This window comes from Glycine max, chromosome 1 (genome assembly GCF_000004515.6).
Source record: "Glycine max cultivar Williams 82 chromosome 1, Glycine_max_v4.0, whole genome shotgun sequence".
NCBI lineage: Eukaryota > Viridiplantae > Streptophyta > Magnoliopsida > Fabales > Fabaceae > Glycine > Glycine max.
In genome coordinates this window covers 55,832,320-55,850,228 of record NC_016088.4, presented here as the reverse complement: position 1 = coordinate 55,850,228, position 17,909 = coordinate 55,832,320, and the positions used below count along the sequence as shown (strand labels likewise).

Here is a 17,909-nt window from a genome sequence, read left to right as displayed (position 1 = left end):
TTTAGTAAATGTTAATCAATGTCTCCTATGAGTACTCATTACAAAATTAAAAGAAAATGATTTTAACTATGATGCATGAAATAAAATTATATAGGAAAATTCAGGGGAATTAGTTTTGGTACGCATGTATCATACTGGATTTAAGAAATTTATTGATGAGTATTGAAATGTAATATCAATGCTACATCTTTGTTAATATTAATAAGAGAATCAATTAAAAATAGTGCCTTGCATAATTTTTATTTTTGTACTAAAATGCAGGGAAATTTGTTTCACTACCCGTATAATGCACTAAGTTTAACGAATTTATTGATGAGTATTAAATATTTAATGTTTTTTACGGCATTCAAAATATAATGTTAACGACTTAACGTTACATCTTTGTTAACATCTAAAAGAGAATAAATTAAAAATATAATGTTAAAATATAAAATGGTTTTATTCCAATAAATTAATATTTATTAATTCATATTTTAGTCACCTCTTAAGTATAGTAAATGTAGAGTTTTCTTACTACTAATCCTATATAGCAAGTATTAATTACGTTTTATATTTTTAAGACATTAAATACATTTGTTTTTATTTATTTATTTTATAAAATAACAAAAAAAAATTGTAAGAAAATAGAATAATAGTATTCATGAATCATGAGCCACCACATGAATCCAGAGGAGGGCATATGATCCGAGCAGGATACACACCAAGCTCTGCCGAACAGTATATCAATTCTCAGATCAAAGTAGAGGGCCCGTTAGTAGGTAGTAGCCCCCACCATAGAGGGCCCTTTGATTATTCCATATTTTATTTATAGTTCCTTCTTGACTGATTCTATAATTTCCCTAAAAAAAAAAAACTGATTCTATAATCCTAGTGGTAGGGTAGGGTAGGGAAAAATGGAGTTCTTAAGTTCAATTTTTATTATTGCTACTGTATAGTAAGAAAACTGATACTATAGTTATAAAAAAATTAGATTAATCGTTTTGATTAGTTGAATTGGAAACTGATTTTGTTTTTATTTGTAGGAATCTAATTTCAGTAGAAAAGAGTTTATAATAATTCACGTACTAGTTAAAAAACAAAAATAAATTAAAATTGGTTTGAAATCTTTTTTAAGCAAATATTTCATTAATAACAAGAGTACTTAAATTAAGCTCAAGAAGTATCTCATTCAAGACATCTTGATAACATATTATACTAATAAATTTTTGAATGATTATAATGTTGACGTGAAATATTTATTTATTTTAAATTTAAGATTTTATTTAACAAGGTCCAACTTAATATTATTAACATAAATGAATTGTTGGTTCATAAAAAATTGATTTTGATTGCTTCTTATTTTAAAAAATAGGAAGTTTAAAAAAACATTTTTAAAAAATTAAGAATTATTCATATTTAGAATTTTTCGTTACAAATTTGTCTTAATACATTCCCATGTACGAAATTTACATGTAAATTTTTAGTATTATTTATTTATGATCTTTGTCTTAGATAACATTAATATGATCTTTATATATTTATTTAAAATTTTACTTAACTTGTTTCTCATAATACCAACTACAAAGTGTGTATGTTTCTTTATCCATTGGCTATTACAGAATATGATTCCCATGCAAATCACAATGCCGACATTTGACGAAATTAACTAGGGATCAAGTCAGCAAGACCAACTCCCGCCGGATTCACACTACCTCAAATCTGCCCAAATATTTTTCGCCATTTCCTCACCCACCTTCTCTATATTGCATATAAAAAATTACACACAATTGTGTAATATACTAATATTTATTTATTCTATCGAAATTTTGTTTCGGTTTTCATGCTTTCTCATGCGGGAAGTGAAATCAATTAAGGTCAATTTAATTAATAAGAAATAAATTCATATCATAAAAAGAATATATATTGAATTTTTGCTCTTATATTATTAGTAGTTAATTTATAAATATATTTATAAGTATTTTTTAAATCTTAAAATATGACACTTTTCAGATCCGAAAAATAAAATGCTAGAAGTGGAATGATGTGATATTCCACTGTGAATTGAAATGGTCAAAGATGATTGTCACACGCAGACATTGGTGTGAGGTTACTAGCACTAGTCAGGCTTTGTGTAGCTTGGAAAGAGAACGAGCAATAAGACTCGATTTCGAAATTTGGACCAACGGGCGACACAGGGAATTCGCAGTCAACTTCCTTCCTCCCCTTGTAATCAAACCGACAACTAGACCCTGTTTTCGTGCATTTTTTCTTTTTTGGTTAGATATAGCAGGGATATTTGGGGTCTGATTTGATTTATTTTAAAATCTCAGATTAAATATAAAAATAATAACTATATAGTAGAACTGACAATAAATTAAAAAAATTAAAACTATGATTTTGACTCAATTGATTAGTTTGATTTGTAATTTAATTTGAATTAAAAATTAAACTCATTAAATAAGCAAATCGAATTTGAATTACACAAGGGAATATCTAATTGTGAAAAGTGAAAGCATTCAATAATTATCGTTGGGACCAAAATAAATGTTTTGAATTAAAAAATACTTTAAAATTTTAAAAGTTTCATCACACAAAAACTAAATTTCTAAAAAATCTTTATCATCACTTCTTAAAAAATCTTAATCATCATTTATTCTCATTCAATATTATCATTAACTATCATAATTATCATTATTATTTTAACTACTACCACAATTGTGGTCAATGTTTTTATTACCACCATGATTATCACAGTTATTATCATTCATTCCTACACCCTTCACACAATTTATTTTTTAATTTCAGAATAACTAAATTTTAAAAAATATTAAAAGAAATACCTCTGTAGCTCTCAAAATTATTAACAAATCTAATATTACTAATTAAGTTAACCAATTTTTTAAACAAATGTGAATATGTCTTACATGTAATAACAAAGATATTATTTTTTTTTTATGAAAGAACAAAGATAATACTTTTTGTATGAAGATTGATATTTTTCGTTATATACATTTACAATTGATTGTGAACAAATAATAGACAATTTTGAGCGCAAAACTTGATACTATTGAAAATCTAGCCCTTTGTGTAAGAAAAGTAAAAAGTGTAAGATTCACATTTTTTTTTTCTCCCCCGTCTATTTCTACAAATCAAGTTGGAGAAGCTCCCAAATTCTGTCCTATTTCTCCTCCACCCTTCCTTTTTTTTTTTCAGTGTACAAACCATTAGGAAAAGAAAGACAACGAAAAGAAAGAAATATAAACATGATAGGTGATTTTTTTTTTTGGTAATGGGAGATAAAGGTATAATAGGTGATATTATATAAGAAGAAAATTATAGGTATTGGTACAATGTTTAAAATAAAAAACAGTTTATATATAATTGCTCATTAGATAACTAAGAAAATAAATTTCAACAATTTGGTAATTTATTATAAATACACGTGTAATATCGGTTGATTTTTGTTGAAGGGGGGTGTTCTTTTTTTACCCCTCAAAGTGAAAACACTAAAAGTGAGATTCAGTTTTTTTTTTTGGTCATTACGTGGGATATCAGTTTAAAAGGCCTAATATACGAAGGATATAGAGCCAAACCCAACGACGAAGATGGATTCAATTCGAATGCTCGCCCAAAAAATGAAGTTTGTTCTGCCTTCTATTCAATATTCAATAGCCATTCCTCACAAAAGGAGCACGTCATGGAAGGAAGAATGTTTTGCGGTTTGCCACTCAATTTGTTGCTTGTACTTCTCATAATATGTTTTTAACTAATATATTTTGAGAAAGCAAAACCCAAAACCATAACAAGCTCAGGATTCTGAAATTCTCCTAATTGACACTGCTGTTACTCTGTTGACAAGGAACAACGTTCTCTGTATCAGCTCCTCAAATGATGGGCGTTGCTCTGGATCACTGCTCACATTTAACACAAGTAAAATTGAGTTAGAACTTAGAGGGCAATCTCTATCATATTAAAACTTAAGTGTGTGTATTTGTAGAAGAACCTTCGCCAGCAGTCATCGATGATTGATGCAACATGGGGATCAAGCCCCTCTGGAAGGTCTAGTCGTCTATCCATAAAGCCTACGACTCCAACAACCTTTCAAGTGAAATACAATGGTTATAACAAAAGGCCTAAGGAGCTCAGATGTCTCTACGCTTAAGGTGAATAATGTTGCTTACACACATTACTTTAATTAATCAATTGTTAAACATATTTACTAACAAACTACATATAGTTAACTATTTTAATCACAATTCGTAGGTAAATTTTAATGTTCGGTAATTGGTTAATCAGAGTGATGTGGGCAGATGTGTGTGAATGTGAGAGAGAGACCTGTAAGGAATTCAAATTTTTCCATGGAATAGATTGAGTCATTAGTTCCCAGAGGATGACACCAAAACTGTACACATCAGACCTGTTTTAGAAAATGAAAGAAAAATCATTATTTCAGAAGGAATTGCATTACCAATTTAATATGATATAGGCACTACTTGTAAGTACAGAATAACTTCCAAACTCGTGATACTTTGAAACTGGACAAGGTAGGACAATGATTGAAAAAACTCATTTAGAAATGCAGCTCTATTTAGAAGTTTCTCATCAAAGATTATAAAACTTAAAAGGACATTTAAAGCTGATTGAACAATTCCTCAAGACCATCAGGACAAGATAGCAAATAGTTATGGAAAATGACAATTTGAAATTTTTTCTGGAAAAATTCAGTTTTAGAATATCTTCCATTTTTCAGAAAGTTTCAGAAAATTCCAGCCTGAATGCAATCTGTTAAGTCACAGCTCCAAGGAATTACTTCTCATTTGAAGGTTCATTTCTTAGGACTTCAGGGGCCATCCATTGAGGCTGCATTTTGACAGCAAATATGCTTGTTAGCAAGAGGGAGAAATAAAACTTCAGTAACTAAAACATTTTGAAGAGTTTACTGTTACTAGCTGTTCAGGTCAGATGTTTTGTATGTAAAAAGTGAAAAAGTGAGTGCTGTCATTACGGTGCCTCTCCCAGATTTTGTAGTTAATAAAGTTGCATCCTTCAACCTAGACAGGCCAAAGTCTCCAACCTGACAAAAAACTGAAACTCATTATTGAACCTTCCTAGGTCTACTGAATGCATTTTCAAGCAATAATCACCTTTACAGTCCAGTTTTTATCTACAAGCAGGTTAGAAGACTTCAGGTCTCTATGCACAATTGGTGGATTTCTGTGATGAAGATAATTCATTCCTCTAGCCTGCAATTAAAAACAATGTGATTTATAACATTGCAACAATGAAATTTCAGTAAGCCACCAGCTTGCTCTCAACATATATGTGAAGTGAGAAAGGATACGCACAACATCAAGAGCCATCCTTAGGCGCCTTCTGATGTCTAATGTCTGATTGTTCCTGTGCAAATTTTTGAAAAGGCTTCCCCTACCGTGCAAAATAAAATCAATTTAAAATGGTTCCCATAATTTCCGTACAAAAGAAAAATAAATGGGGATTTTGTCCACAGTGGTTGAGAGGTTCATATTCACTAACAAACAGATCTATTATCTAATGACACAAAAATACAATGGATAATCAATCTTGATATTTTATGTGCTTCTAAACTAAGTGCAACTCATTTAACGGTTAATATGACAAGCTCTAAGATGAAGATGTTGAAAATCTTACCTAGGTAATAACTCTGTCACAATGGCAAGTCTTTCCTGTGAATATACTGCTCCCATGAAAAGCAATACATTAGGGTGTCTCAATCTCTTCATTATATCAATCTGAAGTATACACACAAAGGATTCAGGAATTAGCTGCTTTCTGTCCAAAGCAACAGAGAGAGAGAGAGAGAGAGAGAGACCTCTTTTCTGTAGTCTTGTAAAGTCTCCTCTGTGTATTCATTCCCGAAGTAAACCTTGACTGCAACATCCTGAAAAAGAAAATAAGTTTTAGGGCAGATGGCTAGTCAATACTATTAATAAAATAGAAGAATAAAATTTATACCGATCCATTCCAAATTCCATGATAAACAACAGCACAAGAACCTGCAAGATAGAGTAGAACATAATTATGTCAGTAATCGTTAGTTGAAATAAGAATATTCAGAAACATTTCAAGTTCTACCATAAGAAAGATGCAGGCAGATAAGCCTAATTATTTTAAAAGACATCCATTAGAATTTTTGTGTCCTAACTTGAGATCTAGAGGAAAATATTTTCCACGACTTGTTTATCACAATTCATCTCACCCACTAGACACTGCATTTTCCTTCAAAAGCTTACATGTGGCATAAAGGATTCTAGGCCATTAAGAGGGGGCGGGGAGCAATATTTAATGTAAGACATTATTCCAAGACTGCTTCATATATCTTTATTTGCTGAACTTAAGCCCAGCATACTTACAAATAAAAGCATTTTTAGCATTTAAACTCCTCAACATAGAGGAATTATAAAATGCACAACAGAACAATGTTGTTAAATAACCATTATAGCGCCTCCATAACGCTATAACATGGTATTTTTTGACCCATCCTCCATTGACAATTTGTGAAGGGATGCCCACTATGGCAGCGCCAAAGGCCACAATGGCATGTTTATATGGCAGAATTTTGGCCTTCTGCCATCCATCATTGATAACATTGCAATAGAAATAATTACCTTGTCCGATCTCTTCTCTTAATTGAAGATGTTCCCAATGGATTTCACACTTTGAAACAGAGTTTGACTCATTATCTCCTTTGCTTGATGAACTTTCATGGCTGCCTATACTCTCCCTCGAACTTGGCAATTGCAACCCTTCTTGCTGCTTTTGCACTTCATCTCCTGTTGCCATATTCATAGCCTCTGGCTCCAATTTCTTCTGATCAAATTGACAGCGTAATCTTAACAACGGGTCATGGGGAATGGGAGAACCAAAGCATTCACACCACTCCCCTGAGAAAGGTTTACCAGAACTATCTTTGACAACATTGGAAGCTCTACATGCACAAACTTTTGTATCTGCTCTCTTCATTGCAAATAAAGAATTACATTTATGAAGATTTTCTTCTTTATCTGCTCCATTAGCAACGTCCTGGTGTCGATTTAATGACAATAAATCTCCAAGCAAATCATTTTCATTATTCACTCTATTGCTTCCTGAATTATCAGCTGTACAATTATTTTTGATATTTCCATTATCCTTCCCACATTTTGCATGTGCCCCAATTTGAAGCTTGGCAAGGACTCTGGCTGCCTGAAGTGATTTAATAATACAGATTATCATCAATCTTAACTGGATAAAAATTTACACAGAAGGTTCATAAACACGCAAATTTTTAAAAAATATCATGTACTAGAGGCCAAACCAAAGCAGAATTCACAAATTCATAAGGACCTCCAGTATATGCTCAATTTCTGCTAGCATACATTTAAATGGCAACATAAACAAGAGGATTGCATTAGTTTGGTACCTAAGCTTCAGAAGTTCCCCAGAAAGGTTCAACCTCCCAATTTATGATTTCAGATGAAGTATCACTATATTAATACAAACCAAAATGAATACAGACATGTGTCTAACTAAATTTCTGCGTTCTTCGTATAGATTTATAACACGAACTAAGCAATTAGAGTAACTAATAAAAGGAAAAATAGGAGATTTATTTACAATATTAGAAGGTTGACCAAATTCTGTAGTAGACTCATCCTTCTCAGAGGCCTCAGTGACAGTTGTGTTTTCTTTATGGTGATGTCTGGAATGAGGTTTTGTTTCCTGAAATTCAAAATTAGGGGACAAAAACTTGAAATATTCTCATACTGAAATACCTACTCAGATACTACATCTTCAAGCTGAACAGAGACATACATATATGCCACGCTTCTCTAGTTTTTCATCATTTGCATCTGTTGAAGTATTCTGGGAAACTGTGTCATCAGTAGTATTCAGCACCGGGAGGAGCTTGGATGCCTGTAGATGGAAAAAAATCTGGCTCCATAATTTAATTTAAGCAAATGAGAAAATGAAACCCAAATCAAAAAGAACAAAAAGAAATGAGATATTGTAAAAAACAGTAGTGATGACACAAATGAGAACCAGATCGGAAACACTTGAAGCAATCTGTGGCATCGATGCAATCATTGGTCGTGGAGGCCACTGAATTCTTTTTAAGTTTAACCTCTGTACTCCAGGTTGGCCATTGTTACCAGATTGGTAAGTTCTTTGATTTTCTGAATTTGTAGTGTTTAATATAGCTGCGTCACTTGAAACAGCTATAACACCAACAAGCTCACCATCCTCATAAAGAGGAGTTTTTGTTACCATTGCCATAAATACTTCACCAGACCTCTTCTTGAAAGGAAACTGCCCAGACCATGGTACGCCTGTGACCAACCCTTCCAGAATTTTTTGAAGAGATGCATAATTTTCTTCAGCAATTAGGACTTTAGCTACTCTTTGGCCAATGATTTCGTAGTCCTTCCATCCATACAGAGTTTCTGCTGAGTGATTCCTGAAATGGAAATTTTAGGTTTGGCTCAAAAGCAATCTGAAAAACAAAGAACAATAATTTGCAGAGGTAATTATTGAAAATTGAAGAATAAAAAAATGTGGAATCGTAACTGAGATTGGACTCGATTGCTGGTGAATTAAAAAGTGCAGGGCACATACAAGTCTTATGCTGATTTAAAAGCCAAATTTCTTCCCTCTCCTACCAGCTTAAAGTTTCATATGCAATGCTTATTTATCTAATGAATGATGCCAAAGCTTCTTTGATCAAATGGAGGTGAGCTTGTGCTTTATTGAGAATAATTTAGATTGATTATTTTTTACACAGACTATAGGTTGTTCATGATTTTAATTACACAACAGATAGAATAAGTTGCTCTAAAAAATCAGCTTCTATCACTTCTGCGCAGATTTTCGTTTTCCTTCCAAATACATAGATCCATGTTTACGGGCATGATAACTTCATGAAACAGAGTGTTAGAGTGATCCACATTTGTTAGACCCAATTAACACTTGTTAAACTAAGCATGCCTACCACTAACAATTGAAGAAAATGCAACACGATGTCTCTTTTCCTTTGTCAATGTGAACTCCCAATAGAATGCCCAATTTCAACTGAGGACCAAAAAGTCGAACACTGTCTTTTTGGCAAGGAATGCTTCTTCTAATTCCAGTTCCCCACCATTCTCAACTTGAAATGTTTAAATATATCCTGTAAAATGATTCAGTACAGTAATCCCCATAAGCCTATGTTGCGAAATGGTCGAATTGGGAATACTTTTACCACGAATCATTCAAAACATGTTTAGTCAAATAAACATTGTTCACCGAATTAACTCATTCAATTCCCCTAAATATAACACTCTAAACGACACCGTGCGCAGGTCTAAACAAACTCGAAACTAGCTTCTCATGCATCCTATTCCCCTCTCCCTCTCTACAGCGTTCAACTGTTTCATTAAAAACTATAGCACCGTGAATATTCTCAGAGAATAAATAATTTGCCACAAAGAAAAAACGATTCAAAGAAAAAAAAATGCAGCATCTGATGTATTATTATTGTACCAGTATACGATCTCGGAGGAGGGAACTCTAAGAACGTGAACGGCGTGGCCCATGCATTTCAACACGGTTGCGTAGGGATTTCCGGAGAAGATGAAACCGGAAAGAAAACCGTCGGTTGTTGAATCAGCAATGACCTCGTTATTGTTACCGTTACCGCTAACGTGATCGTTATCGTCCCTGACTGTGAGGTTGTTCTTCTGCAACAGCTCATCGAACTCCTCCCTGAGCTTGGTCTGCTTCTCCTCGAGGCTCCGGCAGCGATCCGCGAGAGCACGGAAGGCCGCAGTTTCTCTTTCCTCGCCGCTGCTCATTGAAGTCGCCGGAGTTCTGGAGGTGAGGTGCGCAATGCGCATAGGCATATAGTAACAGTTACTACTTAATAGTTTATTAGCGGGTTCCTCACTTGGCCTCCATTTGTTTATTGGTTATTTTATTGTTTTTGAACTGTGACAGCGTGCGAGGTTGGGGCTAAAGGCTATTGGCCACGTGTCGGTGGTCGGCAGCGGAAGCTATCCGGTGCGCACAGCTATTGGATTGCCGGAAGATACCACCAATTGCGTCTCTCCAAAAAAATAATACTACTACTACTCGCACCATACGGGATTCGCTGATCAGAAAGTTGAGAATGCTATTGCTCCCTTGCTTTTGCTTATGTTCCCTCTAGGTAGAGGGACCTGGGACCCTCTTAAAAGAATCACAATTTTTATTTAAAAATTAAATAAATGGGAACTGTATTTTTTTTTTCTTTCGGAGAAGAAAAATACTACTAAAACAATTCAAACATGTCCTTCTGAAATAGTTTATGAATATTATTCTATAAGTATAATAAATATTAGTAATTCACCTATAAAGGTTCATAATTAAGGTGGGCCCACCGTACTTTCATTAGTCCAAAAAAATAGTGTTTTCCATCAACTTGCAAGTTGGAGTTGACGTCATCACAACTTTTAGTTTTTAATTTTGGCAAAAAATATAATTTGTTATTCTAATTTCACTTTTTCTTTGTTTCGTTTTAATTTTTTTTAATATTTCCTTTCTTCTTTTAATCATTATTTGGTGAAATTATTGTAGCAAGAATTTGAAGAAATTTTTTTAATAATTAGTGTAGGTCACACACCTTTGTAACATAGTCGAATCTAAGATTAAAAGACTAAAGAGTTAATTTTAAAAATTAAAATTTACTTAATAAATCTATAAGTTTTAAATTTTATTATATAAATATTTATAACTATGTATTTTTTTAAAAAAAAATCAATAACAGTACATCCTATTTTTGTAAGACTTAAAATTACAAATTTAAGTTGAGTTTCACATTTAATAACTATAATTGACTATTACTAACATGTCACTAATAACTATTATTTTATAATAAAATTTAATATATATATATATATATATATATATATATATATATATAGATAGAGAGAGAGAGAGAGAGAGAGAGAGAGAGAGAGAGAGAGAGAGAGAGAGAGAGAGAGAGAGAGAGAGATTAATAGTAAATTTAAACAAAAATATTCTATAATTTGTTATAAAAAATTATTGAACTAAAATAAATTGTTACATTATTATCTTTTAAAATGCTAATAGTTAACAATAATTGAAGAAGAATTTACTCTCAAATTGTTAACAAGTAAGAAAGAAAATAATGGTTGGTGTTGAGAGAACAAAATCTAGCACTCAAAGGCCAAAACTATATAACCACACTAGAGCGGGGATGGAGCCAGATTCGTCGGATAGGGGAAATCGAATATAAAATTTAGTTAATAAATATTGTTTTAGTCTACATAGATATTTTAATAAATATTGTATTAATTTTCATATAAAAGATTAATAGTTATATATTTTAAAATATTAATTGCATAAATAATTTATCAAAAATATCTTTTGCATGTAACAAAAATTATAACAAGCATTGTTAATTTTGACATAAAAAAACAAGCATTATGTCAACACATTAAAAATGATTTTAACTAAGAATGTATATGTAAATTGTCTTAACTAAATTATATTTGGTTTCTTGAATTATTCAATCAACGTGTTTAAATCTTTGCACTCAAGTGAAACATGTTAGAGACTCGCATACAATGCCTAAAAAAAAGATAAAGAGGAGAAATACAATGAATATACAGATAAAAGATGATAGAAAAAGAAAAATATTAATTTACGTGTTTCAAAACTCATGTTGTCTATTTTTTATATTAGTGTTCATAAGCTTGTTAAAGATTAATAAACAACTTTTAATTTTTTACCAGTAAAATAAAATACTAATAAAATCAATTTGATTGTAAATGCAATCATTTATTATCTTTAAAATAATAACAAAAAATTATAAAAGATAAAATTATTAAAAATAAAAAATAATTAATATTCCAATATTTTTTTTAAAAGAGAAAAAAAAATCAATTATCTTTCCAATAAAAGGAAATGAAATACTTATCTTAAAAAAAAATCATTATCTTTACAATGACAACTATAAAAAGATAATAAAGTATTTGATCAAAAATTCAAAATCATGAAAAGCTATATAATACTTAAATATTACTATTATTCTCTCCAAAATCAAATCCTATAAAATAAAAGTAATTACTATAATATTAAATTCACTTATACAAGAAAAAAATAGAAAAATTCAGGGGGCCAACCCACAATATTCATTCGTCCATGCACTAGAGCCTAAAAAACAATGTCAATAATAACAAAGATGAGTAAAAAAACAAAAAAGATTATAAGAAGAATAATCATAGACAGAAACAATGTTTGTTGGCATGTATCGAAATTTAAATTGTCAATCTCTTGTATAATGTAGGCAAGTTTGTCTCATTTGCAAAATTAGCTTTTTTTGGAATTAGCAAACTGTAAACGTATGGGCGAATAGTGAACTTCGTATTCTCAGGTGCAATTGTTCTTTTTTTCATTAATCGATAATGTAATTTATTTTTACTAGAGGAATAGAGACATTCTGCATTGTGTTTATCTAAATTTGTTAAATTAAAAAAATAAAAGTTAAATATGATTAATAAAAGAATTGATAGAATAAAAAAACTAACAATACAGAAGTTGTGAGAGATTATTGTAGGTTAGAAAAAAAAGTTGAAAGTTTAAGAAGTGATTTAATGATTGATAAAATTGCCTAATAAAATATAGACATCAAATCAAAATATTTCCTTTATTATTTGTATATAATATAAGATGCCGCCTAAAAAATATTTATCTGAAAGCAGAGTAGAATAGTTAATAAAATTACAACAATTAATTATTGATAAATTTATTTTTAAAGAACCAGACTCTTGTGAAAATTTAGATCAATTAAATGAAAATTAGAAAGTATGATTTTTTTTTTCATGAGAGAATAACTTATGTTAGTATAATTTTTTTTTACATAATCATTGTATCATGTATGGTAAATTTATTAATTTTTAAAATAATTATCTTAAAGTAATTAAAATAATGATTTATAATTAAATTATCGATTAAAATGATTTTACACTATTAATATATAACTATTAAATTTTTTAATAGAATATAAGTTTATATTTTAAAATAGCTATATATAAGAGATTCTTATATATTATTGGCAAAATTATAAATTTGATCCTCTATTTATTTTAATTTACGAATTTAATCCCCAATTTTTTATAATCCTGTTATCCCCAATCTAGAAATTAGATGTTAATCATTAATTGTCTACCTTCACTATTTTATTAAACGTTTATCGTTACATGTCACGATTTTATTAAACATTAATTTTATGTACCTAATTAACGTTAACTTCCAATAAAATTAGGATGCGTGATAATCAACATTTAATAAAAGTACGACACTTAACGATTAAAGGAAACAATTAATCGTTAACGTTCAATTTTGATATTAAAGATTAAACTAATGAAATTATAAAAAATTGAAAAATTAAATTCATAAAATAATGGAATTATAATAGAATTATATCGGAAGAACAAATTTACAATTTTATCACAAACAAGAGAAATCAAATTTACAATTTTTTTCCGTATGTTACTTTGTTCTGAGCGCATAAAATATAAGGATCATTATGCGGGGACCGCTTATGCATTTTTCTAGAGAATCACCAACCTTAATGTGACACATAAGAATGAAATGGGTTATATATATAAGAACATAAATATAATCAATAAAAATATAAAATGACAACCCTTCAAATCCATTATATTTCTCAACGTGTTGTTTTTTTTTAATCTAACAAATAAATCTATAACAATATATAATAGAAATACTGTTATTTGGTGTACACATCTTTTTTCCTGTTTTACCCTTCAATATCGATACGTTTTTCAATAATATTATGAATGAATATTACATTTTATTCTTACATTTTACCCTTCAACCGCGAAAGAGTAACTGCACGAGGCCACCAAGAATAATTGTGCTAAATTGTTTATCCCGTTTTCTACTAAGTAACTGCATGCTCCAACTCTTTTTTTTTTTCTCTCTAACCGCCACGATGGATGGGCTTTCTCCAGACTTCGTGCGCATCACAGTACCACATACTCACTTTCAATCTCAGGTTTAAGTTTAACTCTCTTCCAATTATTTTTTTAACCTTTATTTTCATTGGGTGTTGCTAGGTGCACCCAGCATTTGTTGGTGCACCCAACACTTAAAGATAAAATGACAAAAATATCCTTGATCTATAAGCTTTTTAAGTTAATCCGTAAAAGGCTTATGGATCAACTTGATCTGTATGCTTAATATCAACATACGAATCAACTTGATCCATATCAACCTTATGGATCAACTTGATTCGTACCATCTTCATGCACACTCATCACAAATGCGGAAAAAATGTAGGGACAGTTTTGGTATTTTTAGAAAATGCTGGGTGCATCAGCAATAATGCTGGATACACCTAGCAACACCCATTTTCATTTCACTGTTTGTGACTTCAACGCAATGCGACCACGTTCTTAAGTCCATTTTAGAAATTTCTATCTCGCCCGGCCCAACTGTTACAAGGACTTAATTTACAAATTATTTTGGAATTATAAACCATGTAACTTACAAATTATTTATCTGTGACTTTTGACTTTGACAATTAATTGATTCTTCTCTCAATTTTTCGTATCTTGCATGTTAATTTATAACTATCTTGGTTGTTTGGATTTCATCAATTTGGTTTGCTGCCTCTTTGACTTCTATGGACGAGGTAACATGTTGATTGCTTTTGTCTTATGCATTGCATCCTTAAATTTGTAATTTGTGGGCAACAAAAATTGGGATTGGGCAGTTATATTCATATTCATTTTCTTTTAAAATAAAATAGTAGGTATAGTGATTATTTTATTTAAAAAATGTTAATAATTATAATTTTTATTTTATTTTGGCATTTTTCTCAAATGGTTACAATAAAAATAACCTTCTGCATAGTCAATATTAACTGTGTTTATATTCTTAATTAAATTACTTTGCTGAATCACTTGGCAAAATCCATTTGTTTTTGTATGTTTTCAGGATGGTGGGTTCCCAGACCCAAAGATCTTCGCTACAACTGTAAAATTATTTACGGAAAAAAGGTCATTACCATTATGTGTCCAAGTGAAAAAAAAACATAACAAATTTTATACTACGATAATAACAAATTTATGCATCTTGGTTGAATTTTTTTAATTTGTAAGAATAAGGGATTATGGGAGATTATTTACACATGTAAGAATGGTAGTTAGCACTTGGGGATGATTACACTTACATATGTTATTCCTACTGCTATGCATATGTGAAATGTGATAAAACTAAAGGCATATCATGAACAAGAACATGATTTAAGATCAATGTTTTGTCATTTACTTGAGTACTTTTAATGTGGTAATGTACTCATTGAATGTGTGTTTTTTTGACACAGTACATTCATTGATTGAACTATTTTTTTTTTAATTAGCAAAATATATATATAAGATCCTAAATTTTGTTGGGTCAGCAAAATATCCAACCCTATATACACAAGAATGATTTGGATCCTGCAAATATACATATATCTGAGGTTACTACATATTAACATGCAAGCCATGTAAATATATAATAACCAACATCTCAACAAAAAGTCTATCTGATATGAAAATTAAAGTAACAATTTTTTCACCTGAAGGAAAATAAATTCTGAGTTTTCTCGCCAAAGAATCCTTGTTCTGCTGACCCAACCTTCATAAATATCCTTAAAAATAAAGTCACCGATCGAATCTGAGAATAATACCCACCATAACACTTTCCCCGCAAGCCAACAAGTAAAATATTCCCTCCTTAGCATATATTACTTCAAATCGTGCAATAGTGATTGAACTAAATTACCTGTTGTTCATGACTTCTTGCTGTCAGAGAACTTCCTAGAAACAACTAGAGATAAAATGAGTGAATCAGAGTGATATTGGATAAATATATACCTTTTGTCAATATTATCAAAGGACATAATCCGAGGATTAACAAGAATGGTATTACCTTTTTCTCTCTGAGTGAAAGTGAAAAGTTGAAACAAAAGAAATTGTCGAAGTTAAGATTGTGAAATCCTAAAAAATGAGCCCCCTCTTCATTCTATGTGTTGTTTTCTTTTTGTAAACATGTTATTGTTTATTAGTAGATGTTCTTTATATTGGCTTCCTGGCTTGGATAATCTATTCTATTTAGTGTTTTCTATCTGGATCTCAAATTGAAGTGATCATGAGATGATCTTCTAAATTTGGTTGATTTGTGTGTTTAGTTTTTATCAAATCATGTCAATCAGTGACTCTTCCTTTCATTTAATGTCTAAATTGATGCACTTTTGCAATCAGAAACAAATTAATTGGTACAAAGCGATGTAGTTGTTCCACTTTTTAAACTATATATGACTTTTTAAACTATATATGTTTTTTTATAGACTTTTTTAAGTCATGTTAAACCTTAAAACTTTTGTTCTTTTCTCCTTTTTCACCTAAGTCGAAATGGTGGGCACGCATTAGAGAAAATTTAAAGTAAGAGCAGCATGAAAAACTTTGCAATTTCTTACTTCTAACTTAAATTAATCACTTAGCTGAATCTACGCTTACAAGGTATGCTTATATGAGAGGTTGATTAACTAATAATTTAAACTACACGAAAAATGCAACAAATCATCATTACTCAACCTAATGTATTTCTTCATCTATTTCAATTAATATTTTCATTGACTAGCAAACAATAAAATAATAAAGTAAAAATAAATAGACAACATAGTTATAATATTAATTTAGAAAAATGCTATTTATTACAAATGCACTTTCACCGTAAGATCACGCCACAATTATTTCTGTCAAATCACGTTTTACATGTTTTCAAATATTTTAATCATATTAATATATATATATATATATATATATATATATATATATATATATATATATATATTAAAATAACCACCGTTCATTTCCTATTTCAATTCAATTTGTGTGTGATCAGTTCCATACCAAATAACAAGGCTCGTTAATTTTAAAATTTTGACATGATTAGTTTTCATCATACCGTATTGTCTTAAATACACATAGGGATAACGAAAAAATTCATACGAATAAACATGTTTTTAGAAAACAGCTAAACTAAAATTAATATAAACAATATTTTATAATAACAAAAATTTTAAATATTAATTTTAGTGCAATAGAAATGCAGATACACAGTCAATCAAGATAACACTGATGTTTTTGCTAGTTTTTTTTTTTATAGAAAAATGATTATACACCGCAAAAGTAAAAAATAATTAAATCAGCTAAATAATATTTATATGTGAGAAAAATGATTGCACATTGAAATGACCCTCCACAATATTAAATAACACTAATTAGGATAAGTAACAATAATTTATGTCCCTTAACTAAATGATATATAATTCAAATCCTAATTTTAAATATAAAATAAATTATGTTAGAGAGAAATATCTCACATTGTATGCACTTTAGATATGAATTAGTCATGATTTTTGACAATAAATACTTTGTACCAATTTCATGTTATAAAATATATATACTTAACATTAATAATATTATTAAATATAATATTTATGAAATATAATATACTTATTAAATTTAATGAATGTAATTAATATTTATTTATTAAATATATATGCTAATTTGTTTTATAAGAATCTATATATAAAGATATTTGTTACTGAAATGCATGAATATTTTATTTTTATGGGGAAATATATTTTTTATTTCATAACACATTGAAATGCATGTATATATTAAATATTACATACTATATAATATAATAGTGCATATTTAACAAATTAATATATTCAATGAATGACTTTTAATAAGAATTTATATATATATATATATATATATATATCATTAAATATAAATAATAATTATTAAATTTAATAGATTTTAAAATAAAAATTTTCAATCCCATTAATTTAA

The 17,909-nt window shown here is 29.6% G+C and overlaps 1 protein-coding gene and 2 non-coding genes across 11 annotated transcripts; 1 reads left to right on the top strand and 2 right to left on the bottom strand.

Annotated features, from left to right (window-relative positions):
* Nucleotides 1-3,597: 3,597 nt before the first annotated feature.
* LOC100813707 (probable serine/threonine-protein kinase drkD) lies at nt 3,598-10,143 on the bottom strand. 9 transcript variants are annotated; one of them, XM_041017178.1, is made up of 16 exons: nt 9,514-9,617; nt 8,984-9,160; nt 8,038-8,452; nt 7,810-7,911; nt 7,612-7,716; nt 6,624-7,200; nt 5,971-6,011; nt 5,828-5,896; nt 5,647-5,747; nt 5,325-5,403; nt 5,124-5,222; nt 4,985-5,053; nt 4,790-4,839; nt 4,315-4,396; nt 3,983-4,077; nt 3,598-3,890 (listed from the first exon to the last, which is right to left on the bottom strand). In XM_041017178.1, the coding sequence occupies exons 3-16, from the start codon at nt 8,269-8,271 to the stop codon at nt 3,788-3,790; spliced, it is 1,806 nt and encodes a 601-aa protein (XP_040873112.1). In that variant the 5' UTR covers nt 8,272-8,452; nt 8,984-9,160; nt 9,514-9,617; the 3' UTR covers nt 3,598-3,787. The 9 variants fall into 9 exon arrangements, 3 of the variants coding, with proteins under 3 accessions (XP_040873112.1, XP_006573761.1, XP_025984769.1); XM_006573698.4 differs by lacking the exon at nt 8,984-9,160 and having other exon boundaries at nt 9,514-10,142; XR_005892305.1 differs by lacking the exons at nt 3,598-3,890; nt 8,984-9,160 and having other exon boundaries at nt 4,018-4,077; nt 4,926-5,053; nt 9,514-10,143.
* A 2,959-nt stretch (nt 10,144-13,102) lies between these two features.
* On the bottom strand, nt 13,103-13,253 carry MIR5031 (microRNA MIR5031). Its single transcript, NR_048812.1, has one exon. It is a non-coding gene; the product is annotated as a microRNA MIR5031 (primary transcript).
* Nucleotides 13,174-13,374, top strand: MIR1529 (microRNA MIR1529). Its single transcript, NR_048638.1, has one exon. It is a non-coding gene; the product is annotated as a microRNA MIR1529 (primary transcript).
* Nucleotides 13,375-17,909: the final 4,535 nt, after the last annotated feature.

Excerpts from the sequence above, each read along its gene's own strand:
- LOC100813707 (XM_006573698.4), bottom strand. The coding sequence starts at position 9,872 with ATGCCTATGCGCATTGCGCACCTCACCTCCAGAACTCCGGCGACTTCA. Across the intron at positions 8,453-9,513 it reads TCCTCCGAGATCGTATACTG|GAATCACTCAGCAGAAACTC; the intron begins GTACAATAATAA and ends TTTCCATTTCAG. Across the intron at positions 7,717-7,809 it reads TAGAGAAGCGTGGCATATAT|GAAACAAAACCTCATTCCAG; the intron begins GTATGTCTCTGT and ends TTTGAATTTCAG.